Source organism: Melanostigma gelatinosum, assembly GCF_949748355.1.
Source record: "Melanostigma gelatinosum genome assembly, chromosome: 6".
Classification (NCBI taxonomy): Eukaryota; Metazoa; Chordata; class Actinopteri; order Perciformes; family Zoarcidae; genus Melanostigma; species Melanostigma gelatinosum.
The window spans coordinates 6,785,409-6,813,399 of NC_136639.1; the positions used below are offsets into that span (position 1 = coordinate 6,785,409).

A 27,991-nucleotide genomic window follows, 5' to 3' on the forward strand; every position below is an offset into this window, starting at 1 on the left:
CAGACATGAAACAACCAAGTTATTTACATGTGACACACAGCATCATGTTTGCAAACTCTCACAAGAACTGCCTCACCTGCATGCATACTTCAGAACGAAACGGTAGATCTGCCATTTTACCCAGACTTCACTATGACCACATACAGTAGACCGTACTAAAGTGCTCAGTGAACAGTATGATCCCCATCTCTATAAGAAAGAGCCTATGCATCTTGGGGACTTTAAAGGTACTCCGTGAAAATGCCTAAGTTCTCTTTATATTAGTCTTCTGCATCCTTGAGGCCGATACAAAAAGCTCAGCATTAGAAAAGCTGATTTTACATTACTGCCACCTGCCAATCAGTGGAGCAGTGTGACACCATTGGAAGGAATATGTATCACGTCACCTGCACACTCGTGCAAAAGATACAAGACTTAACAGGGACCCAATCATCAAAACGCTGCACCACAGAGCTGCAAGTGGCCAAAAAGACCACAGGGTCCTTTAAAGAGGACATTCATGAAATCAGTGAATACGACATTAAAGATAAACTGCAGACTTTCCAGTTGATTTATTTAAATCCGTACCTTTAAATATGTTTCAAATTATCCGGCAACAAGACTGAATTGAAAGTCAAATAATAAAAATTTCAGTTAGAAATGCCCCCTCTGTATCAGTACAAAATGTTTCCTCCAAAGATCAAACGCTCCCAACAGGAAATGGAACCAAAGTGATTTTTGTGATTGTACGCTCAGTCGTGCTACGAGTACCCAAAACCACTGCAGTTCACCTTTAATAGCATGAATTCACTTTTAGGCGTTGGCACACAGCATGAGGACTTTTCGTACAAACACTTAGATTCCCCATGTACAAAGCAAAAACAGGCTGCTCTGTAGCTATTAGGAAAACACTTTTTTCTTAGTTATGACAAACATGGAACATCGATACGGTACGAATAAATAAGAGGCTTTTGTGGTGAAACAAACCTTTGCTCACTTTCAGATCGCACTTGACCTCAGCTTCATCAATACATGCCTTTATGTTTTGGGCGGAATGAAACAAGTCAATTGTTACAAAGTCAAATCATTGACAGGATTTGCACATGTAATACCTCAGATAAATAATGTTATAAAGGTTGGGGAAAAGTTCAGTAAGTTTTATCTGGAAACCTCTAGTTTATTGATTTAAACTACATCTCCTGACGTGTTGCGACCCTCTAAAGCTGAGACTCACTTTGGTCAACAGGTTTGGGTCAACATCTTCAAAAGCATAATTATAATGTTGTCTAAATGTCACGGTGCAAAATATATATATATTCATATATACATTTGATAAAGCAATATGGACCACATAGCAATGATATGGTGATATGAGCTGGTGTTAATCCCAGGTGTGTGTGTGTGTGTTTATCTGCACACTTCAGTGTGTTTTCAGTCTGGGACCCACTCAGAACCATCACTGGGGTTAACGCCGGGGACACAGAGAGATATGGTTCTTCACTGGCTGACAGCACAATGTGAAGCCAAAGCAAAGCGACGATAAATTACACTTCCCTATTATTGGTGGCTTCAGAGCATGAGCTTATAAACAAGTGCTGTCCAAATCATATCATATCCAAAGCTGAATACATCACCCCACATTTACTTGAACAACTTGGTAGCAGCTGCTTCATCACTTGATTGAAAGCTAGCCAATGGAGCAGTACAGCGCTCATTTTTACATGCTATTTGTACCATTTCTTGTTTTATTATGACGTTTTTATGCCACGTACAAAGCTGAAAGTGCCTCCGTAAACTATCCCAATGCGTATCTCCCTGTTCCTGTAAATCTGAATTAAGTCCATTAAAAACTAAGCTGAAGTCTTGTCAGCTGGTTCTCTTTTGCAGGTCCTCTCCAGCTCAGTGAAGCCTCCTCTCTAATAGTTTTGCAGTTCAGGAATGTTCTTGTAGAGCTCCAGCGAATCAGGGTTGGAAAAAGCTCCTCTTTGCACCACTTCCCGTCCAGCAATCACCTGTTTCACAGCCACCTCCACCTTCTTACCGCTGATGGTGTACTGCAGAGGGAGGAAGAAAAGGGCCGTCAGTCAAGCCACAGCTGACTTTCACAGTTGTAACCATTGTGGCAGGATAATCTGACAGGTGTATTCATGTCCGATTGATATTCAGATTTCTCTTACTGGAATGTCTCTGGTCTCCATCAGCAGAGATGGGATGTGTTTGGCAGACAGAGCTTTTCGAATGGCTCCTTTTATCTTCGCCACCAACTCCGGACAGAAGGGCCTACCAGGTGCCATCTTTAAGAACAAAATAACTCGCTCTTCTCCATCGGCATTGTACTGAGGGACGCAAAGACTGTCTGTCACCTCCTCGAACGCCTCCACTGCAAAGAGGAGCGGAACGGAAAGGGCAGAGTAGAGGACAAGGAGACGAAAGAGAAATGAGGAGAGCAAATGAGAGGCAAGGAGAGAAGAGGTGAAGGGAGTGAGGGAGCAAAGAGGAGGAAAAGATGGACACCACTTACAGCTTCCGAACCAAGCACAGGCACACTATATTCATTTTGTCAACAGCAAGAAGAAATTGTGCTTCCACTACATTCTGTTGGCTGAACAAATAGTGACACGTGAACACACTTGGAATATTTTTTCCACCAACATAAAGAGGACCGTGTCTCAATCTAAAATGCTATTCCTTTCCATTCATCCTTTCTTACACCCACAGCCTGCACCTCCAGCTGTAGCGTTCAAGACTCACCGATGTTGTAGATCTCCGAGCTGCCAAATCGGACTCCGTTGGGGTTCAATGTGCCGTCACTGCAGAACAAATACAAGTTCAAGATCCAAAACTCTAGCTTCTGTCATTGAGAAGCTGTGTTGCCACACATGGAGAAAATAAAAAAAATCTATTAGCATACAGAGACAATTTCAGTTTCTGTAAGCGCGAGATTCTTTCTTTCTTTATACATATGCAATATGAAAACTACAGTATACGTTTGGTTTCCTTTCATGAACAGTTCCATGTATTTTTAGTTTATCTCCATTTACCCAGAAATAATTGAATCCTCTTTTGGTGTTTTTTGACATAAAGCAATTTCACAATTTGCCATAAAGGAGCTTAAAAGTCAAGTGTGTAGGATTTGGTGGCATCCAGCAGTGATGTTTCAGATTGCAACCAACTGAAACGTCTCCTGTGTGCCAAAGTGTGTAGGAGAACTATGGTGGCCGACGCAAAAACACAATAACGCGAATAGCTCTATCTAGGTCCAGAGCTTTGTTTGTCCCTTCCAGGCTACTGTAGAAACATGGCGGCCGGCTCTGTGAAGAGGACCCGCTCCCTATGTCGACATAAATTCATTCTCAGGTAACAAAAACACAACCAAAACACTCTTAATATTATTTTCCATTTCTGCCAGTAGATCCCCCTAAATGCTACACACTGCACCTTTAAGAGCCAATACAGGTCATAATTCAGTCGCTCTCCTCTGAGTAGAACCGTTAATCGCTGACCTTCTGCCCAGCATCACAATGCCTCCCGTCTTTGGGTTGATTTTGCAGTAATCTCCGTGAGCCCACACCCCTAGAGAAAAAGAACGTGGTAATAGAAAAACACACGTTAAAATCAAATGTAAAACCACAATAAAAAACATGCAAGGAAAAACAGCTGATGAAAAAAAGTCAAGAATTGTATTCAGTCTAAAAATATACAATATGTTCTAGGTTATTTGTAGATAAGTATACAGTATGTAAGTTTTTATTTCCATAAGATGTTTCTGTGCTTACCAGGATATGTAGAGAAGTACGCTTTGTGGTATTTGCTCCCGTTCTCGTCGTTCCAGAAGCGTGTTGGCTGGCAGGGGATTGGTTTCAAGCAGACAAGCTCCCCGCTCTCTCCCCACACGGGCTTACCTGTCCACACACACGTTTCACAAGAACAAAAAATAAAGTTGGAGGCTTCGAAAACACACACGCACAACCTCTTTGACGCACACATGCTCAGATAAAAAAGAAAAGAAAATCACCTGGTAATGTATCCCACACTGAGAGAAGCTGATACACTTTGTTGTGTGGTTTCACACAGACCTCACCTCCTCCCTCAGGAAGGTGTTAGAGGCTCAGAGAGCGACCAAAATAATCCCAAACTCTTCCTACAAAACTGCCTTTAAATTATCCCTCAATCCACTCTCCTTTGAGGTGGTGGAGACGCGCCAGTACAGCCTGCAGCTGGGATCGGGAGCTGGGGAACAAGGGACTAAAATCAATAAGAAAAACATAGCGCGCTTTGAAAACTCCCAGCAAGATAAAAAAAATCTCTCATTTTGGTTTGGATTGTTAAGAGTATATTTCTTTTTATTTCCCTGAGGTTGTTACCTGTATTTAGCCAGGGAAAGTTCACTAATTACTCTCTTGAGCAATAGCTAGCTTTGAATACAGGTACATCGACATATGGGAGCAACCAAGCATTGCGACAGTATCGTTCTGTTGGCAACCAAGCAGATCAAGAAGCAGATGGGAAGTTTGCTCAAGGGCATCTCAGCAGTTTGTAAACTGGCTTGCGATTAATTCATTTTCCAGTCCCTCCTCAAACTAGCAACTGCCTTACAACCTCTACATGAACCCTGCAATTTGTTGTCAATAAATCTCTTGATCAGACTTTTGGCTGAATGGAGAGAAAAAGCAACAGTATTCCATTGATAAGCAACACACACACACACACACACTAGTCTCTTACCATCAAGGCCCCAGGCTTCCACAGCAATGCCGAGATTTCTTGTTTGGATCTCACCCCGATACACTGGGACTGTTGGGTTCTGACCCATGAAACAGGACACTATGTCAGTGCCGCCTGAGCCGAGAGATGAGAGAGAAACACAGACACAGAGAGAAGAGATTTAGTTGGTGGATCGTCTGAAATGAAACATGTCACTCACAGAGAACACAAAGCTTTTTGGTCTCTTTTAGCTGATTGTTTTGGATTTACAACCACCGACCCTTTAATCAATGGATGAAAAAAAAATTGTTATCACATTTTAAAGGCTGTAACCAGCAAATGTTTGGCAAATTAGTTCAATAAATGACATAAATTATTAATCTAATAACGAGTCATTTGCACACTAATATGGTAATTATATGTTGGCTGTGGGGTTATTCTGTACCTTAGTGGCAAGAAATGTCATTTGAAGTTGAATAAAGCCGACGTTATAACAATCTACTTCTAAAGAAATCCGGTACAAATGTTATAGTTTGTTTATCAGCCTGTGTACCGACGTAAAGCATCACAGTGACCACCCGCCTGAGACATTACTAAACTTAGTATTGGTATCAATCTTGCATAACGACAACACAAACTGGCAGTGTTAGTGCCCTGCTCCACCTCCTTTGACCTATATAGGAGTTCTACACTGTTGCAGAACATGAACACAAATACACACACACACACACACTTTCTCTCTTCCTCTGGCGCACCATCCATTTGTCTCTTTTTACCTTCCAATCATCGACTATTTCTGACACGTTCTATTCATCTCTCTTCCAATTGTTTCAACTCTACCTCCCTGTTTCGTTCCCTCTCTGTATCATAGACTACATCCATCCATCTTGTTTGCTTCCTCCCAACTGCTCTCTGCACTTCTTCCACTCCTTCCCGCTCTCTTGTTTTTCTCTGTTCTTTACACTTGTTCTCTCTCTCTCTCTCTCTCTGCCAGGTTCTTTATTGGGCTTTAATTGGCTCCCAGGAGGAAGTGGAACTTAAAGTGGGAAGACATGCAATTATTTTATTATTACACTCATTTTAATGGGTGGGTTCCCACACAAGTATATTTTAAATCAAAAGCCATTACAGCTTTCTTAGGGAGCCTTCCATCATCAGCTATTTAGTGGGAGTGTGTGTGCATTGTGTGTGCATACACAAGAGGGTAACTTGTCACACTGATCTCATGTTTCTAACATGTGTGTTCAAGTCTGCTTTCATTTGTGTATAAGAGCACTTTGAACATCCTCTGGCACAGTTTTGGGTCACACAAAGCCTGAGACAGAAAAAACAACCAGTTAACCAACGCATGGATTCATGAATTGAAAAAAGGCATTCTCAAAAGAATACACATAATGAAAGACACGAGAAGACTTCACAAACACAAATTCAATATTTGTGCAGACACGCATGCACACGCAAGCACGGTAAACTCAACCACACAGCATGAATTAAAAACCAAAGATGAGGGGTATTCAACCTTTCCTTCTCTTGCTGAGGAGAGGAGAGAAGGGAAGAGAGGAGCGAAGAGAGGAGAAGAGAGAGAAACAAAAAGGAGTAGAGGAGTGACATATGGGCTGTCAGACGGAGGTATATTAGGATGGCGGAAATCCAGCAGTGAAAGTGTTAAAGTCCCCCAACGAGGCGCGACGGGGGTCTGACATCCCTGCTGACAGGATAACACACACACACACACACACACACACACACACACACACACACTAGAAGGAAAAGAGATAATTAATACACTGTATAAAATGGAACGCATCAACTCACACACGTTTGCAGACACAGTCACACAGACGCACACATACACACAGTCACGCAGACAGACACACACACACACACACACACACACACAGACAGACAGACACACTCACACAGACAGACGCACACACACACACAGTCACACAGTCACGCAGGGTGAAATCGGTAAAGGGGCCTAAAACATATGCCACCGTGACCACCAGTCAGTCCCATATGCTGTGATAAATCCTAAGAACACACACACACACACACACACAGTGAGTGTTGACTTTGGAGGTCAATGTTAGGTCGGTTGGCAACCAACAGAGTTGGAGCCTGGCTGTTGGGTCTCAATTTTATAGTCTACTTTCTATCGTAATGATGACACTGTACTCATCAAAGTAACTGCTGCGATCCGGGTGCACAAGACATTGCTACAACAAAGTCTGATGACGTGAAATGAGAAACAGAAAACCTACACCACTTCATTTGGAGGTAAAATTGAAAGTAACCGTACCCAAACTATGGACGGTAAGTAGATTTAAATCTAAACCAGGAGGTCAGTCTGCAAACTGTGATCAATGTTTACAGGCAGGAGGCAACCTTAAAGTGCCTTAAACCTGTATTAATGCTAATGGAATAGCGGGGGCAACTCCTCATGTTGCAAAAAGAAAACTGATTTTGTAGAAGTCTATGAGATTAGATTCTACTTCTCTCTTGAGTTATTACCTCAGTAAACATTGTAAACATGAGTTTATGCTCTCAATTGCTAGTTTCATGTCCTGTTTAATTCAGCAGGATGTTGATTTCATAAATGAATCATCTATTTAGAGAAAATAGACGATTAAGGATGTGCTTTAGGGCGTGGCTGTATACCTTTTAACCGACTGTACCGCTCAGTGATGATGCAAAGTGAGGATGATTGTCTGAAATCGCTGTTTTCGTTCATTAGAGAGGGAAATATCGAGTGTTTAATATGTAGAGAACGAGGAAGTGATAAGACACATCGGTCATTACTATTGACATAACCAATTGATTTCTACAAAGGTTGTCTGCGTAAAAAATTACATGCAAGTGCAAATTCTGTGCAGAGACAAGTGGAGACATTTAAAAACAAACTGCATCACATGAAGACAAATGCATAGCTGTAAACGACTTCGTCACTCAGCTCGTACTGTCCTCCTCCTTTTGGGTTTCTTGTGGGTGACATTTCAGTGGACGCTATTGAGTAGCATCCTTCTGGACGCATTTCATTGTGTGTACCGGTAAGTGTGTGTGTTTGTGTGTGTATGCATCAGTGGCCGTATGCTTTGCCCACCATGGTTGTCATTCTCAGTGGGGGCGTGGGTGCATAGCTGCCGTTAGTCCGTGCACCTGTGACACTCCAAGCTGCTTCTCCATGTATATGCATGTGTGTGTGTGTGTCCATAATACGTCCGTCACCCAGGCTGTGCTAAATGTTAAACGTTTCAGGACTCGCATTGAGAGACAGATAGCGTTCTACTGTCCTGTCAACATAACAATGGGCTGAGAGGGCCTGTGTTTGTGTGTGTGGTGGCATTGTGGGTGGTGAGGAAAATGCACAGCTCTATGCAATTTATTTTGTTCGAATTGCCTTTGTATCCGTCAGTCCTTTTGTGTCGCAGATGCTTTATTTTGCATTTTTGTGTGTAGCTGCCATTGGTAATGTAGTACACACTAACAGCATTTGGAAAAGCTGCTGCTATTTGTACCCATATATCTCAATACATAATGATAGAATGTGTCCCTGCAGAGTCTTTATCAGTCACCTGAGATGGAGCCCAGCAGCACGTTGCTCTTGATGCAGCGGTAGACGTAGTCGTAGCTCTGAGGTTTGAGAGGAGATCCAGTTGACAGGATGGTGTGGAGAGACTGGAGGTTGTGCGATTCCGCTGGCAGAAAGAGAAAAAAGGGACAAATGATTAATCAAAAATGGTATAATTGACGTATAATTAATAGTTGCTTATTTGAAAACATTTTAGCACTTTTGAGTTCATACCAAAATGTTAATCAAATATTGAAAATTGTCAAGTAGAGTTGGCATTGTCAGTTTTATTTTTAGTCGGTTTTTCATTTAAATTAATAAACCACACACACAATTTCGACCTGTGCACAGCTGTGGCCCCATGCACTCCTCATGTTGTGTTAAAGCTGTTTGCCACCCTGATGTGACACACACACACACACACACACACACACACACACACACACACACACACACACACACACACACAGTGGGAACTCTTGCTACCCCCCACCGTGCCTCCAGGTGTCCGGTCCAAATGTCAGCCCAGGGAAAAGGGCCCCTCCGCTGGGGCAGCTAGTGAAGAAGCTCCCATGCTTGTGCATGCTCGCACGCACACAGACACCCCTCTGCCATGGCTTCTTTCTCTAATAAGCATCCAAACATACACACACGCAGTGCCAAATGGATCAAGTGGCTGGCTGACTGAAGGGGATGGAGCACACAGAGACAGAGAGAGAGAGAGAGAGAGAGAGAGACAGAGACAGAGACAGAGAGAGAGAGAGAGAGCGCGACACATTTTGTTTTTCGTGCCTTCCTGTTTAGCCACAAAATTGGGAATGCGTGTCGTTAATTTACAAGTTGCAGACACACCGACCCACAAAGCAGGCGCCATGAATAAAGATTTGTGGTGATTATAACAGCGCACTGGGAACTGAGACACACAGCAACTGTTTATGCAAACATCGGTTGTAACTAATTTAATTTAGGAGAGGAGAGGAGGAGAAATGGGAAAGACAGAGAATGTAGAAAGTAAGGAAATGTAAGGAGAAGTCGTTAACAGCTAAGCCTTTTGAATTAGTTATAAGTGGTAATTTAAATGAAGATGAGGAGAACAGGAAGATAATTTGAGCATTTAGATGAAGGGATGAAGAAGAGCACACAAAGAAGATGAGAAACAGAAGAGCAAAAGGTTTGATATATAATTATGTAAACCAAAAGCCAGCTTATGTAATTCAATATAAGTGGTATTTCTTTGTCTTTTACAGACAACAATAGCTGCATTGTCATTATTGTGAACCAGGTATAAAAGTTGAAATATCATCACAATTTACACCAAATTGCGGAGTGGAGCCTAACAATCATTAAAACAAAGCTTTGTTCTGTTACAATACCGTGAGTACCTTTACAAAACAGGATAGCAAAGCAGCAATGATTTTAGCATGCACTCCTAAAGGGACATTATTTGTCACAGAAATAGCGAAGAGAGAAGAGCCTGTATGAAGGTTCACAGGGAGGCTAATAAGCACGGGCACAACTGTGATTATGTGTGGAGACCTGGTTCTCTCTCTGGAGAGCAGTGACACTAAAAGCAATTAGTTGGTCCTATCCATGACTCGTATGAATTATCACAACAGCACTTTTATCCATTCAATTCAGTGTCAAACACCAGAACACAGAGCAAACTGTTGATTTATGCAGCAAATGGCATAAAGGACATTTTGAGTCAAACAGCACTAGTACAATGACTATTGTGTCCATCTGCTCTTATTGTTCCACGTTCCATTCTCAGATAGTAGATGTGTGTGTGTGTGTGTGTGTGTGTGTGTGTGTGTGTGTGTGTGTGTGTGTGTGTCAGTGAATGCTTTTCTCTCTGGATTTCTGCTTGTTATCTGTGTGCGTCCATGTGTGTCTCTGGATGTCTGTGTGCATGCTCATGCAGGTGTGTACACGTTTGTGTCTGGGACCACAACTCACCGGGTTTCAGGTTCCTCTCCTGCAGCACAGACAGCCACTTGGCGCCGGTACCTAAGATAGTGATGCTGGAGAAGAGAAGAAGATGGACAAAGCCAGAAGAAGAAAGACGTAAATTATTTTTTCAAGCACACCAATGTGAAGGATCAGCGAAGCATTCTTTTTCCAACATAAAAAAAACAACCCAGTTTATTATTTTGGGTAAAAGGATAATTTGCGTCAGCGCTGCCAACAATGACAGCCATTGCAAAAGCCCTCCTACATGCAAGCAATGTATTCTGCATTGTGACAGCAGAAACCTTTAACAACAGAACCAAATTAGCAAACATTATGAATCATCCTCTAGGGTGGGCAGAATATTATTGCCAAATTTCATGGCAATCTGGCTGCTCATTTTTCAGATATCTTGCTCAAGACCGAAGTGTTGGACGGACAGACAGACGGGCTGACGAACTGTGTGACGTCACCATCCTTTATCACAGCTCTAGATTGAGCCCATCAAAATGAAAAATGCAGGCAAATACAGTGGTAGTGTTTCGAGCCTATACTCCATTTTTGATATATAGCTTTGATTCTTAAGTGGCAGTAAAAGTGAAGAATTTGACCCCGGAGATTTCAGATTTCAGTTAAGTTGACGATACAAAAAGGTCATTCCCATTTTGGAAGGAAGTTGGGTGGTGGAGCGAGCTGAGACAGCAACTTGCCTGTATTGGCAGAGAAATAGTGAGAAGGAGAGAGTGTTATAAAGGGTTTATACAACTGTATAAATACGATTGGATGGTTACTTTTCAGCTGCTGAATGAGGCACTGGTGGGGAAGCATGAATGAATGGACTGAAGCAAGCATGACATCAATGCTCAGCCTGAACTGACTATGCTCCATTTGTTGCCCTGAATCTATGCATGGCGAGGCATCATTTCAATGTCTGTGTGCTGAATGTGAAAAATATATATTTATTTGATTTAAAAAGGCCAACAGTTGAACAGTTTGCCCTTAATCCCATCTGCTCCAGTGGAGCTGCTCAGTCGCTCGGTTGTACTGAGAAGCTCCCAGGAGAAGAGTGTGTGTCACTGCAGATGAAAAGCAAGATGATGCTGAAACAGAGCTTGTGTGCTCAGTCAAGCCTTCATGGATAGACAAGAAAAATGAAGAACAACAACTGATTGGGAATTGACTTTCAACTGAACAAACCAGTCAAACAATAATGGTCAGTCTAGCATAAGAGGACAAGATGTCTTCTCTGTAAATGTTCTACAAGGGATTAGTTCAGAGGAGACTGTATTGACAGGATGTTTGCACACAACAACCCTCGAATGCAATGTTGTTGGAAAGTTGCTTTCTTCCGTGTGAATGGAAGTCATCCTGACAGCTGACAACAGTTGGACAACATGTGGAAAGCAAGAAGTGACAAAACGTCACTTCTGTGTTCCCCTGCAGTCTTAATTCTAAAACAAAAGGCCTTTAAAGTCTGCCTCCGGCAATGGCTGTGTTTCTGTCTCCGTCTGTGTTTCTGTCTCCGTCTTCTCAAGTTATTTTTGTTGACATCAAATCAATCAAACTGCCTCCCATCACTACGGTAACCATGTCTGTCAATCAAAAAAGATATATATATATAAAAAATAACGAAAAAAAGGATTTGTCTCTGGGAGACAAAACAACGGTCTTTTGCGTGACTGATAAGGTGAAAGGTCCAAAAGAAGTAATATCTCAAAAATGAATGATTTGAATGATACGTGCACTGGCCTAATGCATGTGCGCACACACACACACACACCTCGTCCATGCTGCCTCTGCATGCCTCACACTTTGTTCCCATTCTGTCTGCTTGAATTTCATATGTTGAAATCCTATATCATAGATCATGTCAGTTTACAAACAACATCTAATCCGATTCACTGTGAATCCAAATCTCGATGTATTGAAAGACCGTTAATGGACACTGTGGACCAACCAGACATGAATGTCTGCTTTTTGGCCCACTCGTTGATTTACAGCATTGTGGCCTAATACACCTAGATATTAAAGGGATGGACACTGTGGTAATGACCTTATGGCAAAATCTATTCACGGTTACATCATCGGTTGGCCTCCCCTTTGATCTATGAGGGTTCAAACTGTTTGAACATTACATTCTGCAGTGCTGCTTTACTTATCTTATATTCTGTCTATATACAATCTGAAATCATTTTATAATATTTTCTGTTTATTGCAGAAGTACACAATGTCGTAATTTGCAATGGCTTCCACTGCATGGTTACTTGCCTTCTTACCATATTTGATACATCATCTTCCCAAGTAAGGAACTTAGATTGTCCTGTGTACAGTAAACATTGTTATTTGTGTATTAAGAATGTATATATACACACACACGGTATGCGTTTATTAGGTAAGGCTGGATAACTATCGTCTATTCCTGTTCTATACTTTCACATTACAGCCATCGGATAAGGCAGATGACACACATGAACTCAAACACAAAACCATTTATCATCTGCCCGCACACACAGTCCGTCTCCATTCTATCCATCAGCTCTGACCCCCCCCCCCCCCCCCCCCATTCGCATCTGGAGTCGTTTCGTTGCTGGCTACCATGGAAAGGGGTCAGTGTATTCTGATTGGAGGCAGGTGGCCAGGTGTGGCTGCTAATTGGATGTTTAGGATGGAGGGTGGAGGAGTAGCTGCGAGTCTCTGTTTGTGAATGCCGGCCTGTGTTAATGCACGTATGTCTGTTTCAGAGGAGACATGTTGCTGGAAGCTACTGAGCCAATAAGAGACACTTGAAGCCAATCAGACGCAGGAGCGCCTCCGAGCAGCTCCGGCATTAATGCGTCTCCATGCGTGTGTGCATGTTTTCTAAACTACTCTCGCACTTATCCTCCTACCCTGGAAAGAATTGTGATATAAAAAGTGGACCTTCGCTCTCCTCTCAGGTGTCGGGCGCCACGAGGAGCAATTTGAAACCACTTGTTTGATGGTGTAATTGTTTACCGATTTGCAAATATAAATTATGTAAATTCTGCTTCTCTTCAGTTCTCTTCAACTGCGAGCATGAATCCTAATAAACTCATTAAAAGTGTGACGCACTACATCATTGCCGAAAATCAATAAATACCAAATGCATTGCCGTGTATACAAGAGGACAGTCTCCATATCCTGTCAACCATATTTTTAGTGTTTAAATTAAATTAATTTCTCATGACCCCTTCCTCTCACACACAGGATGCTGATACTGAGCCCCCCCCCCCTCCAGGAATGCAATTTCATCTCATGTTAAACATGACTTTTCCATCAGCGCTTCCCTCTTTCTGTAATCTAGAAGTGTGAAGCTCTTTCTGTTTTGTTCCATAAAGCATTCTCCTTTAGTGCTACGATCTAACCCGGTGGCAGCCAATCACAAAGGCAGAGCAGAAAATGAATGCAGAAATATTTTGTTTTACAGTAAATCGATATGCTGCATGTAGCACCTTAAAAAAAAAGTATGGATGCTGTTTAGTTTGTGAATAAATAATCTTTGTAAAAAGCTTCGATAAATGACTCGAGTCTCCGGTTTACAACATTCAGACGCAGCTAGAAGACAAGAGGTTATTTAAAGGATTATGCCCACATTTCTAAATCTGTAACTGAGCAGGCGAGATGCAATCTGCTAAACCGTATCTGTAGTCATCTCCTCCGAAGAGGACAACTGAGAGTTTTGCATTGGCAAGGGACAACATTCCTATAGTTCGTACAAAAGTACAGCAGGGATCCTTTATCTGACATCTCAGCTCAACACAGAATGGACAAAAGATGGAAGAGGCAAGAGGATCCTCAGAGAAAACAGAGGCCTGTTAATACATGGAACCTGTCACGGGTATAAATGTTGTAACCTTTTGCTTGCTTTATCCAGGAATGCTGCTGCTTTAGTTTCCACTATACGGCCGCCTCAATAAATCTCTCTTTCCGACATGACACAGGCAGGGGAAGCTGTGAGACAACTTGTGAAGATCGCAGCCTCCGTCTATAATATATTTAGTGACAATGACGTCCATGTTACTGGTAACATCATCAAGTACGACCTCTTAAAACAGTTTGTGACTTATTTTCTCTAAAGAAAAGGTCTTTCTGGAAATAACATTATACATGAAGAACCTCTACAGTGGCTCTTTCAAGCAGATTCTCAATATGTTGTGAAGCACAGTAAACTACTGCAGAACTAACAATAAACAAGTCTTTTGGGACTCTCCCCATGCTTGAGCCTCCCCTCGCATTTTCCCTTTTCTTAAAAGCTTTTCTTGTAATCTGCAATAATCCATTACAGCAAAACAGAAAGTGTGTTGTGCAAAATTACGGTACCACTGCTTTCTCATCATTGAAAGTGCAATCTTTCGCAACCAATTTATGAAGAGATTTAAAAGTGGAAATGTCAATTGTTGAGCGTGATGCAGCAGCAGAAGTAGTTAATACAATTTCACAACTGACCAACAAAAGTCACGACTACAGAAGTGGCCTCGATGTGAGTTTAAGACCCTCCAAGGCTGTGACAGATTTAGCCCCGATTAAAATGTCCAACCTCAATTCAAAAGATGAAGGTGTAAAAACTGTCACATCAGCCTCTCCCAGAGGGGTTTTTGGCATAGCGTTAGGATCTGCAAAATGTGTCTGAGGTGGCAACATCAGCACTTAATTGGTTCAAAAATCCTCTCACAGTTGAAAAGGTTCCATGTGTTAATCCGTCATACTGACAGCCCTGCAATGAATTCCTCTTTGTGGATACTTTTGCCAACACTGTCCTAACCTTGTTCCATCTATTCTCCTCATTTAAATTAGTTTTGGGCAAACAAGCATTGCGGTTGAAAGACTATAACACTTGTGTCAGCAAAACACTACGACACAATCCAAACAATACTGTTGACGTCAACCAACCATACAGCATTAGAAATGAGCACAATCCTACTCCAATAGTTATTTTACCAGGGCGACAATAAACATATGAAGATCTTGATACACTGATAATTCAAAATGGCGAGTTGGGAAAGAAGCTTGTTAGCTTTTGGATCTAGATTCTGCAGGAGACGTACTTTTACGAGGCATTCTGTCTCTATAATTCCCACTACTCCCCATCTGTGTCACTTTTTTCCTTCCTTGCTGAAGGCGATATGCCATCCCTGCTGCACTAAAGATGTGTCTGAGGTATCACTGCCCTAAAACTGCCTCTCACGTTTGCTGACGACAGTGTATTATTTTCACTCTTTAACCACAGGTTGACCGAGTTGCTCTAGTGGCAAGGTTGCTCAAAAACATCCGTTTTTAGTTTTCAAGCGGCCATTAGGGGTGAGAGATTTGTAGAATGTCAAACTTGTTTGCAAATGACACAAATTTATTTCGTTACAGCAATGATTTTTTAAAAACATCGATGGAATTTGCTCTTGTCTTTCAATTATCTTTGTATTTAATTGTGCCACTACTAAGATTCGCTTTGTGCTCTGAACAAAGACTCGTCATCTCTTGCTACTTTTTGGTAGTGGAATGTGGGTACAAGGTGTAAATGTTGCTCTGAAATTTGAACAAATGAATGACTGAGTGAATTAATTGAAAGGCTAAATGTAAAGCAGCATAAGGGCTTAATCTAAATTAAATAATTAAGGAAAATAATTGACTTCCTCGGGGCAGAGCTCTAACTCTTACCGTTATAACTTCCTCGGATGTACACAGCAGTAAACAATGGAACACATTACATTTGAAGCAATTAATGCCCCATCTGCACACACACATTCTTTGACCTCTTTTTCAATGAAACATCCAAAAGGCAATAGAAGATCAATGCTGGGTGTTATTATCTGCTGCTTATGGTGGTGAAAGTGGTGGTGGGAGACGGTATCAGGACATTTACCAAGATGATGTGCTGTCAATACCCTCTGTGCTACTTTGGAAAATATGTTTTGAATTAACAGTAAGGCAGGTGGTGGGTGTGGGTTTATATATATTCCTCGTATCACAGGACCAGACTCTCCTCCTAATCTTTTCTCAACATTGATCAAACCCATTGTTATCGCTGGAACTGTGTTACCACAAAATAATCTTTTAAAAGGTGTAATCAGACAACACGTAATGCCTCGTTCACACATGCGACATTCTTATAGTGTGAACAGTCGCTGGACCCGGTGGTGAACTTTAGCCTTCAGCAGTCTCGGCTGTCTTGTAGTTTGACGCGGGTCGTCCAAATTTGCAGCATCACCATCAATCTCAATAAGGACACGCTCAAGGGAGGGCTGACCTGCTGACTTAAAGTAGCCTGTTCAGCAGAGTACAACACATCAGTGCAATTTCAGGATGACAGAGAGGCCGCTCATCTGTCCAAATCAATAAGGAAGTTGGAGTGTTGTGTATGTTTGAACTTTGAGGCTGATTGCTTTTTAAAGTTAGGTGAAACTGCATAAAATGACGTTCTGTCCAAAATCTCAATACATTCACTACTGTTTGTTTACTTTACAACCAAGACATCCTTTTCCCCTTCTCTTCTCTCATTTGAATAAGGAGTAATAAATTATAAGTAAATAATGAATGTTTATTGTACGATCGGCTGCGGAGGGTCTCCCTTCACGATGCACATTATAAAACAGCAGAAATCTTTATTCATGGGTCTACTCTTGTGCGTGTGTGTGCACAAGTTGTCAATTAGGCAAACATATAATCAATTCTGTGGTTGAAAACATAACCTCCAAGGAAAAGCTTACCCTTTGCCTCGTGCTCTTTCTCACTCTGGCTGTGTGTCCGAATCCCTCCCTCTCCTTTGATTGTCTGGTTTTTGTCTGTACTCTCTATGTCCGTCTGCTCTTCATTACACTAAATATTATATTAAAAAGGAAAAAAAAACCTCTCTCTGCTTGGTCTTCTGTCAGTTGCACCATTAGTGTTGAAAATGCAACATGGGTAAGGCTGCACTGCAATTGAGGCTACAGTCGGCGTTGGTTAGACTCTGGAGAGATGTGCGTTTTCATGTTTTTCAGATGTTTCATAGACAATTATCCCCTTCATGACAAAAGTATGTTTTCAAAGGGCAATTTTAATTTTGGGTTTAAAATAAAAAAAATGTTCTTCCAACAGAAAGCAAAAAACAGTCATTGTCAGTCTGCTCTGTCATCCCCACCTTTTTCTGTTCGTGTAGGTGTGTGTGTGTGTGTGTGTGTGTGTGTGTGTGTAGAGGTGTGTGTTTGTGTGTGTGCATGTGGCTAACTCACCCCAGCTGGTCTGTCAGGTTCCACAGTACATTGGGTGTGGGCATTAGTGGTGAACCGTCATATAAAACCACAGAGGCTCCCACTGCCAGAGCAGACACCAGCCAGTTCCACATCATCCAGCCAGTCTAAGCACAGTACACACACACACACACACACACACACAGGTCAGTTTATCTGGCATAAACAGTCCTCTCTCATCAACATGGATAAATGGGTAGCAAAATTGAAAACTCATGCAGACTGTGAGTTATGCATCTGTGGTTCACATAATTGTGTTTCTCTTTATTTCTGCATGCTGAGCTACTGCTTCGGCATCATCCCCAATACTTTCGCATATTGATTGTAACGTTAGCTCCACAGTATGTGCAGTATACACTGTATGAGGCACTTGTACAATTCCAGTTAGTGAAACGATTCGTCAGTTAATCGCTAAGACGATTGACAAAAAAAATTCATTTTATTTGTCAATCGTTAGAAACGTTTCTGACAATCAATTAATCATTGAGGTCATTTATCAAGCAAAAACGCCAAATGTTACCTGGATCCCGCTTCTGAAATGTGAGGACTTGCAGCTGCTCTCTATTTTAGATCATTGAAAATGTAATGGTGGTCGAGATGCACCGATCGATCCAAAAAACAATGTCCCTCTGTGTTTATCATCAAAAGGAGCAAGAATCTTCTAGAAACAACTAAAAATTATGCACAGCTCTGACCTTCAGCACTCAATGCTGCTCATTAGACAAGATCATTGTGTGTGTGTGTGTGTGTGTGTGTGTCTTTGTGACCAAGCTGATGATTAAAAACAGTCCAAAATTCTTCTCTGCTGGTAACTGAGATGAAGCAACAAGGGAGCGGTAGAAATGACACCAGATCCTAAACGGCTATGGTACTACGAGCACGTCATATGAATTGTGAAAGGTTTGCAGACCTACCGTGGTGTAGTAAATGATGACATCACTGCTGGTCATATTGCCATGGAGGATGTGTTCTTTCAAGTGTTGGATGAGCGTGCCCTACAGAAGTGAGAAAGAGAGAGGGATAATGACTCGTTATCAGGTTTTTGTTCATGACATTTGACGATTGCTACCCCTGTCTGGATATTGTTTGTTAACAAAGGTAACAGTGCTGATATGAGCTGACACGTACATTTGACATACAGAGGGCCAAAGACACCTGCTTATTAGAGGCTGTAATAAAAAAAATACTCTATGTTCAAATTACATCAACTACTGCAGTTCTCATTTCATGCTTGCAGCGTTGTCAAGAACTGTCCGTCGCTCGTTGACTGCAGGGAAGCGAAGAAGAGTTCGGTGGTGTCGTTAGTACATCCAGCATCCAACAGCAAAAATGAACTGCAGCCAATGAGCCGCGGCCTTTAAAGGTTTGCTGCGGAAGACGTGCTCAACCCAGTCCGCAGAGCCCTACAGCCCCGACCCCGCTGCTGAACAGAGCGCTGTTGCTCGTTTATTGATGCTGAACATGTTGCGTGTCCACCAAATTTACACTGCATGTCCGACACACACACACACACACACACACACACACACACACACACACACACACACACACACACACACACACACACACACACACACACACACACACACACACACACACACACACACACACACTCTTATGATCACTCAGACATCGTATCTACACATCAACCAAATGTGGTTGCAATAGCACAAAGCATTCAGGGGACTTCTTATTTGTAATATAAGCCCAGCCCACAACATTTGAGCAAACTTTGAGGGCCAGCAAAAGCTAAACTGAATGAAACATCACAAAGTAACTTTTTCTGGCTTGGTCCAGAGATGTTCTGTAGTAAATTTAATGAGGAGTCCTCAGAATTTGATAGAGTAGCAGGGGAAACAATTGATTTGGACATTAGATCTAGACGTAGTGTGGCTTGTATGGATAGATTTTTCTGGACCACAGAATCCAGGAGAAAAAAAGATTTCTGTTACTGAGACTTATGGTTGAACAGCTACACAACCAGAATGTAAAGTCTGTCGTTGTAGCTCCCCCATCTGGCCAAAGTGCAGCAAGTTTGACACAGCCTTGTGTCCCCGGCAATACACACGGCATGTGTGAAGGAGATCGGATGAAGGGTTGTCGAGATATGAAAAGGACATGCACACATACATGTAGCCAGACAGCGATTCCTTGCTTTAAAGTTAGATATAATAATGTGTATGTTCCTGGTCGCATAAACAGGTGCTCTGTGTGTGTGTGTGTGTGTGTGTGTGTGTGTGTGTGTGTGTGTGTAGTCTTTGGCAGGACTCAGCTGCCATGCCAGTCCTTTGGTGCGTGCCATCTTGCTACTGACAGCATGTTAACAGAGCTGTAACAAAGCAGGGAGCGCAACAGTGCCGGGCCTAATTGGTGGAGCCAGAGAGGACTGCCAGCGTCGCAATACGAAATGTTTTCACCAACGCAGTAGGGTCCAATTATCGGTGGCATGGGGTAGAAGGAGGGGCACAAAGGAAAGAGATCGAGAGGATACATAACAGAAAAAAGGGAGCTAGAAGAAAGAAGAAGTAAATCAGGGGGGGGGAAAACTAAAGAGCAACCCTGTAGAGGAGGGCTGAGTGGAAATAAAATGAGACCATGCAAGTTAAGGATAGAAAGGCCAATGTGAAAGACGGCGGGAGTGTATCGGAGAGGGAGAGGGAGAGAACATTTTGTGAAAATGTGTGAATGCATTTGTTTGAGTGTGTTAAACCGTTCTGCATGTTGAGTATTTCAGACTTCAAAGTGCAGTGGCGCTTTTGAAATCACACATTCACTCGCTCTCCTTCACTCAGATGTGAAATGTAGCAGGAAAAGTGATATTCATGCTCCTGAGAGCGGATAACCTTTGGAAGATCTGATCATGGAGGTTTGCTGCCATCTTGTGGTGGTCAATGTAATATAAACCAATAAATGACAGGCAGACAGTTACTTCTACTCAGAAGCTCGCCACGAGCGACTCGTATTTTGTTTTAATTTGATTAATAAGATCATTTTGTCTGAAAAAAAGTACTGAAAGATTAACACATTAACACATTTCTCAGCAGTGGTTTTGCTCTTTATGTGCCAACCAAGCTTGTGTAACACAACTAGATCTTATTTCATAAGATCATATTTTAACTATCAAAAGCTCCACACCAGCTACAAAATGGAAATTATTTTTAACTGCTCAACAAAGAGAGGGAGAGTGATCCATGTTTACGATTTGGGGGATAATGCAAGAAAATGTTTTTCTTACCCCAGCAGAGTGGACCATGCATTTCGGAGCTCCTGTGGTGCCAGAAGAGTACATGATGAACAGAGGATGACTGAATGGAAGCTGCTCAAACTCCAGCTGAGGAAACTGGTCAGCCTCGCCACGACCAGACGCCAAGAAATCATCGATAAATACACTGCAGAAGAAGAAAAACGGAGAGAAAAGAAATGAGACAAAGAAGAAATTAAAGACAAAACTGATATAAGATATGGGCAAGAGAGTATATCTCAGACCTGTTCTCAGTCTAACAAAAGTATCAGTTCAGTTTCAACACTTGAGTCTAGTCGTTTCCACAGACACACACCTGTTGGGTATCTTGGAGAGGTCCGTCTCTTGTTTGGAGCGAGCGTAGGGAATCACCACGACTCTCTTCAGGTCAGGCAGACCTACAGAGAGACGGAGAGAATCGGATGCTTCACACTAAAACCTTATGAAAAGCAAAGACGGGATCCCACAGGAGTTCCATGAACATGGAACTCATTTTGGTTCTTTACGGAAGAGGATTGTTTTCAGTGAGGGGCTCAAAGATGCTTAGTAATTCTCTGGACACTCCAGAGGTAGCAGATGAAGAAATCCTACTTCATCCTTTACATCTATCAAGTATCTGTTATGCATTCATTCCTCCAACTGGAGTAGAGTTTGTATTCGACTCTACTGGCATTAACCCTTAAATGGCTCAGTCTACTTGTTAGGAGAAATTCCCTCCAAGTCTTGAATGAATGAAGTCTCTGTACAGTCACTTCAGCAGGATTTACCACCAGCTCGCTGAAGAAGCCGAATGTATTTGGGAGTCTCTATAATGAATTGATGGTAGTCCAACCTTTGACGACACTGATCAGCTTGTCCATGTGGTCATGCGTTTTGCCGTTGTAAACCACAGCAGCAACAGAGAAGAGCAGATTGGGCTGGATTTGAGAAAACCTGTCAAGGACACCCTGAGACAAAAACAAGAGAGAGAGAGAGAGAATGTTAAAACCAAAAAGGAGAACACTGGAGTAAGCAGACAGGAAAGCCTCAGCAAAATAAAATCATTCATTATTGAATATGTTGTGCAGCGTTACAAACTACTTAAAGAGTTAACAGGACAAAACATATATGGTCAATCAAATAACTTCCTTTTTGGGCTGAAGACACATTTGTATTCTAAGTGTAGTTCTGTGACCTGCCACACGGGGCAGTAGCACACCAGAAATAAGAAGCAGACACCAAGATGACAAAAAAAGACCACTGTGGAAGAAGTTGCTGAAGGATGACGTTAACGACACTATCTTGCTCACTCGCACACGATATGTTGCCCGACAGATCTGATTCTGTATTTCCTCTTCATGTATATGTTTGTTTGCATATGCAAGTCTGTTTTGCCACAGTCATGAATATTAGGTATAAGTATTGATAAAATTGACCTCATTAGCTCCAAGATTAGGAGACAAAATAATGCTGCTGTGACACAAGTACTCAGAAAATACGCTTATTCAGCAACGATGTGTGCTTGAGAGTCCTCAAAAGTTTATTTTTACTGAACACGAGATTAAAGTTTTCAAATGCCCCTCTCCATGGGAAACTGGTTTTACTATCAAATCTAGTTTGGATGACTAAAACAATGAGAAAATCAAAGAGTGTTGATGATGCAATGGAATAAAAAAAAACTCAAACACATGTAAATAAAGACATACAAGCTCCAAACAGTATCATAGAGTCCTTACGTTGACTCCAAAGTCGACCGACGTGGAGCTCCAAATGGCTCCAATGCTGGCTGCTGCCAACATGGCCTCCACTGCATGGATACCATTGGGCAGGTAGCCTGAGGGGGCGAGAGGAGGGAAACATTATGTTCACGCAGCAATCCATATGATCGATTTCATCTTAAACGGCTATAGATGTATGTAGACTTCAAAAAGAGAGTATCAAGATGGTTTTAGATAAGCGTACAGAACCACACAAGTATAAATATATATATATACAAAATGTGCATATATGCATCATTGGCTTACAATCAATCTGAGATGCCTGATGTCAATGGCAAAGGTTGAACTAAACAACTAAAAGAAAACGATGGATTGGCCAGACTCAACACGGGAGCTCTCACGTTACAGACACTGGGCTCCTTTGTTGATAACAGTTATCTAATCTAACATTATAAAACAATAATACAGCCGGTAGTTCCAGCACACTGAAACCATACCGTCACATCCAGTGAATCTCAACTAATCAGGGTTTTAGTGGATGCTCTGCTGACTCACGCTCACTGTAACCAGGAAGCTGATCTTTGCTCGATGACGTCTGACAGATCACCATCCTGCTATTCTGGTTCTACAGACACACTCATAAATCATTATCCTCTCTCAGTGGACCAGCATGTATAGCGTCATGGATCATAACCTTACTGCAACGCATTGCTTGACTGCCTCCTTTGATGAATCACTATCTCACTGTGCTGTAACAACACGGCAAGGCAAAACATTGCAACCATCGGATATATCATGCCTACTGTTAGAAAACTCTTCAGATTCGATGGTAACCACTGAATGAAAGTCAAAGCCCTTAAGGATGATAATGGGTCAACTAAAATGCAGCATCACAGTGCTATTGTGCTACGTGGTTAGCGCTTCATTACCCTACCAATTCATTCATATTAATTTCAAGGACTCGAAAGTATCAGGAGATACAGAAAAAACATCTTTGTTGGATTTCTTCCCATTAAAAAAACATGTTTGAGCCCCGTGAGTTGAGCAGTAATTGGATAATGGTTACAATTTCTGGGACCATACCCTGGAGGAAGGCTCTTAACCCATGGGAGGCTACTCTGTGGTAAACCAGGCAGCGTGAATGATGAGAAAATATATAAAGCTTTTTAAAAAGGTGCCCTGTGGAGTTCTCTTATAAAAACAGAAACAAACATTCAGTGTTCCTCACCAAAACACATGTTTATCCTTGAGCACTTTTTCTTCCTCGTGAAACAATTGCTAAGTTGTCTTTTTTCAATTATTATTAAATCGTGAATTGTTCACGTCCGTGTTTACTTAATAGCAGTTTTCTTCTTCTCTGCCCTAGCGGACATTTGTTGACACAGTATCACCACCTAGTTGCTTTGGCAACACTGCAAGAATTAAGCAAGGAGGACATTAAATAAGTGTCTTAACCAGAGTTGAACCACCATGGTGTGAAGCTAACATGGCTCCCACTGAAAATCACAACGGCCTGACTCGTATTTCAGTCTTGATCCGAGTTCAGCACTGAGATGTTCCGGTATAAAGTGATTGACTGCTTGTGGTTGGTACAAACCTCTTAGTCATCTGGAAAACTACGGGTGGAGTTAGTTTAGGTTCTGTCTTTCAAAAGCAGCTTCTATTAATACTAAAGAAGAAAATCAGGATCTGAACGGCATTGTGAACGGCATTGTGAAATAACAATCATTGATGAACCCACTGTTCATCCTTGATTTTTATGTGTGTGTGGGCGTGAAGGCTAGGTACAAGCTTCATATCAAGGTGGAGAGTGATGGTGAAGATGATGAGACCAAGGGCAAGAGCAATGGAAGTGAAGTGCACGAACAGGAGCATTAAAATATGTGTGTGTGTGTGTGTGTGTGTGTGTGTGTGTGTGTGTGTGTGTGTGTGTGTGTGTGTGTGTGTGTGTGTGTGTGTGTGTGTGTGTTGGGTCGGCTCTTTTACTGCTTGGTTGGCTTCATCAGCTAAGTGCTTATACATCTCCTGGATTACAGACACTGTCAAGGTGTTTTAGTTACAGCCTGAGGACAAGGGCATCTCTGTCCCCAACACACACCAGCGAGCACACACATTCAAAACACACACACACTTCCTGTGAGGAATGTAAAGGGGAAAGAGGCATAAAGAAGCTGGAATCTCTCTCTCTTTATCTAGCTCCCTCTCCCTCTAGTCTTTCTAATGAGATTCCCACAGAGCTTAAGCCATTTAGCTAATGGATTTCCCTACCGCAATATCCATCTTTCCTCTGAGCACACACACACACACACACACACACACACACACACACACACACACACACACACACACACACACACACACACACACACACACACACACACACACACACACACACACACACACTGGACCACCTCGCTCAACATGAGCTCATGAACAGCAGCCGTCGACTTACGTCACACTGTTGATTCAAAACAAAAGCAGGAAACTATTTGAACATATGAGGGACAGATAATTTAGATCCCTTGATGGTTTTATGACGTCAGAATACAGTCTCAGGGTTGGCTTCATTCAACCCGTTTCCAGAGTTTAATCCTTTTTTTAAGATACAAGTCACTGAAATGATCTGTTAAGTAGCTGAATGAATGTACTGTACAGTGAGGAGCAGCAGAAAAACATGAAAACCAGCCATTCCACCGTGTACAAATATGAACTTTAAAAAAACTAAATGGACACTTTCAGAAAAAGCTGCGACTTGTGCCAAGACAGCAAGCCTTCCTTATACCAGCGAGCATGAACACGGGTAGAACTATAGCAAAAGAGCCCATGTCTTATTAACTTATGTTGCAACAAGTTTTAAATCAGAAAGAAGGAAGGAGGAAGGAAGGAGTGGATAAAGAAGATTGGAAGACAAAAGGAAAAAGACACAAGTCAGGAGGAGAGCAATAAATCTATCGACCAGCTCATTTTGGCTGGAAATCAACCATCACGTGGCTGATAATAACGGATATATAAAATGTTGATGCCATTCGGTAAAACATTTGAGACTCACCTACGACCCTGTCTCCAGTCTGGAGGCCCATCTTCCTCATGGCTGCAGCAAACAATGCGACATCACGCCTCAGCTCCCCAAACGTCACCTTCACTATCTCATCATTGGCCTCCGCTGGTAGACACGGAAACAAAGATACATATGTACATGTCAGGAAAATCTTGTTAACGCTTCAGACCCTTCCACATGTTTTGATTGGTTTAAACATTCAGGCTTTGTGCACCAGTTTGTGAATATTGTATTTATTTATGGGTTGATATAAATGCCAATAAAACCCCTGACGTTCCAACCCAAAGCAGAGAAAAAGAAAAGCAAGGAGACAGAGATGGAGACATAAATAGAGAATGATAGTGTGACAGGAACGGTCCTCTGTGTCTCTCTAAGTAAGTTTACCGACATTCACAGAGGCTCCACATCCTTCTCCTAATTGCATTACAGTGTGTGTGTGTGCATGAGTGTGCGAAAGCCCACTCCCCCTCCTATACACACAGGCAGGGCAATAAAGAAGTGCCTATCCATTAGTATGTGACAGCTCTGAGAGAGGAGGGAGCAGCAGTTAATCTATTTACGAAGTGACGTTTGCAGCCTTGCGCTCACTGCTGCATTGATTCTGCGACGAAATGCAACCTGAACTCTGTTCTTTCGTGAAACTCAGGAGACAAACCCACATCGTGTTAAAAAATAAGCTGCAAACACATCAGACTGCAGAAACTGGATTGAAAGGTGTTTCTGCTTTATCAACACTGCCTTGGTTGGGGATTTGATTCATACTAGAGATCAATAACGCCCGTCTGTGTCACATATGTTGCTGTGTATTACACAGTTTTTTTAATCAGCATTGTATACTGTTTCCACTTACTTGCAGCATAGAGAGCTACTTTGTCCTGGTCTGCATGTTTGAGCAAGTTCTCAGCGTAGTTGAGCCGAGCACCTTGAAACCACTCTGGAACATCCGAGATCCGTTTGGATAAATCCACAACCTGGTACACACCCATAGAACACACACAGCATTGTCGTTGACCAAAGAGACCATGTATTTTAACGCTGGCAGAGACTTAAGTACACAAATGGGACTGTACGATAAAAGCCACTGCTTTACATTTTGATCAAACCCTCTGCCTCATATTGATAATCACGAGCAAAATGTTGTTCTTACAAATGAACACTTTGTCAGTGAGAAAATGTTGACCAATCCCATCATTTGTTTTACAGTGTAACATAAAGAGGCTAGTTTGGGGTATGACAATAAATGAGGTAATGTAGTTGAAAATGACCACCAAAAAAACAACTTTTGCTGGTCATTCACTGAATCTTTATGCTGAGTTTCTCTACTCTGCCAGACGTTTCAAATCCCGAAAACATTATCTGTTGGCATTATTCTATTCAAATTTTAGGCTAAAATCTAAACCATTCCCCTCAGGACACACCAACGGAGGCTGGACTCACCTCTTCATATGGCTTGGAGCTGACGACGCCACAGAAGCGCCACACTTCTGCCCAGAAATCTGAATAACTGTCCACCGACCACTGGTACAGCTCATTGTAGTTGACTAGAAGACAGAGAATCGAGAATTACTACAGATTTATAACAACAACAACATCTGTTTACAGGTGTGACTGTCAGCTCAAGCATGCGATGTCAAGCTGATACAGAGGACTAAATACTAGAAAAGGTCAGACATTAGTACAAGTACATCGAAAGCAAAACGAGATTTATCCTGACTACCAAATTCGAAACCACTGATTTAAAGGGAAAATATATGCCAATACATATTAAACACTAATAATCACTATGCCTGGTTAAAAAGAAGAGAAGAGAGATTTTGGTTCAATGAGGACCTAAAGAATTAAAAGTTAATGTTCAGACAGTTTGGAAAATCAAGGCAGGTGTTGAGGTGAAACTCCATTTCTGACGTTATTAATTATTTTATTTTAATTTCACACACACGAAGCTGTCCACAATGACTCCAACCTCTCCCCAATTACATAACTCTCTCTCGGGGTTGTTCAGCATTCCTCCAGAGCCCTGTTTGCCTAAATTTACGACACAACAGAAACAGGTCGTTGGCTCTCATCTCTACCACTTCAATGAGGAGCCACGAGTAAACCAAGCACGAGAGCAAGGCAGAGCTGCAGTCTCATAAACAGCTACTTGTTATTAAAAATGAGTGGTGAGAACCTGCATACCTGTGTTAACATGCGGAATCACTGTCTCTTCACTAAGGCAAATGGTTGCACACCAAAGCTAGCTTGAAACACTGCAAATCAGCTTTATAGCTTGGTAATTTAAAAGTTATATATTGTGTACATTGACAGATAACAGTTAGCAGAGGGAGACACTGTTACTGTGTTTCTATTCAGCTTAATAAATTAAATCTGTTTTAGTCCTCGTCTGTCGTCCTCCATCGTCTCTACTCACCGAGATTAAGTCCGTAGTCCCCGTTGACCTGTTTCCTAAACTTGTCCATCAGTGTGTTCCTCTTGGAGTCCGGGTACCACAGCACCTTGCTCTCCATGTCCATGATTTTCTCGTTCTTCATTTCCGTGTCTTTAGACATCTTT

The 27,991-nt window shown here is 42.0% G+C and overlaps 1 protein-coding gene across 1 annotated transcript; it reads right to left on the bottom strand.

The window, feature by feature from the left end:
- Positions 1–27,987, bottom strand: aacs (acetoacetyl-CoA synthetase; the record flags this gene model as incomplete). The annotated part of the gene is made up of 18 exons (XM_079269731.1): positions 1–2,033; positions 2,157–2,359; positions 2,731–2,789; positions 3,483–3,552; positions 3,756–3,881; positions 4,705–4,818; positions 8,259–8,381; positions 10,211–10,275; positions 17,425–17,549; positions 18,357–18,437; positions 20,678–20,831; positions 21,000–21,081; positions 21,516–21,630; positions 22,399–22,496; positions 25,430–25,543; positions 26,289–26,409; positions 26,876–26,979; positions 27,849–27,987. 18 exons carry the CDS (start codon positions 27,985–27,987, stop codon positions 1,896–1,898), a joined length of 2,031 nt encoding a protein of 676 aa, XP_079125857.1. The 3' UTR covers positions 1–1,895.
- Between the last annotated feature and the right edge of the window lie 4 nt (positions 27,988–27,991).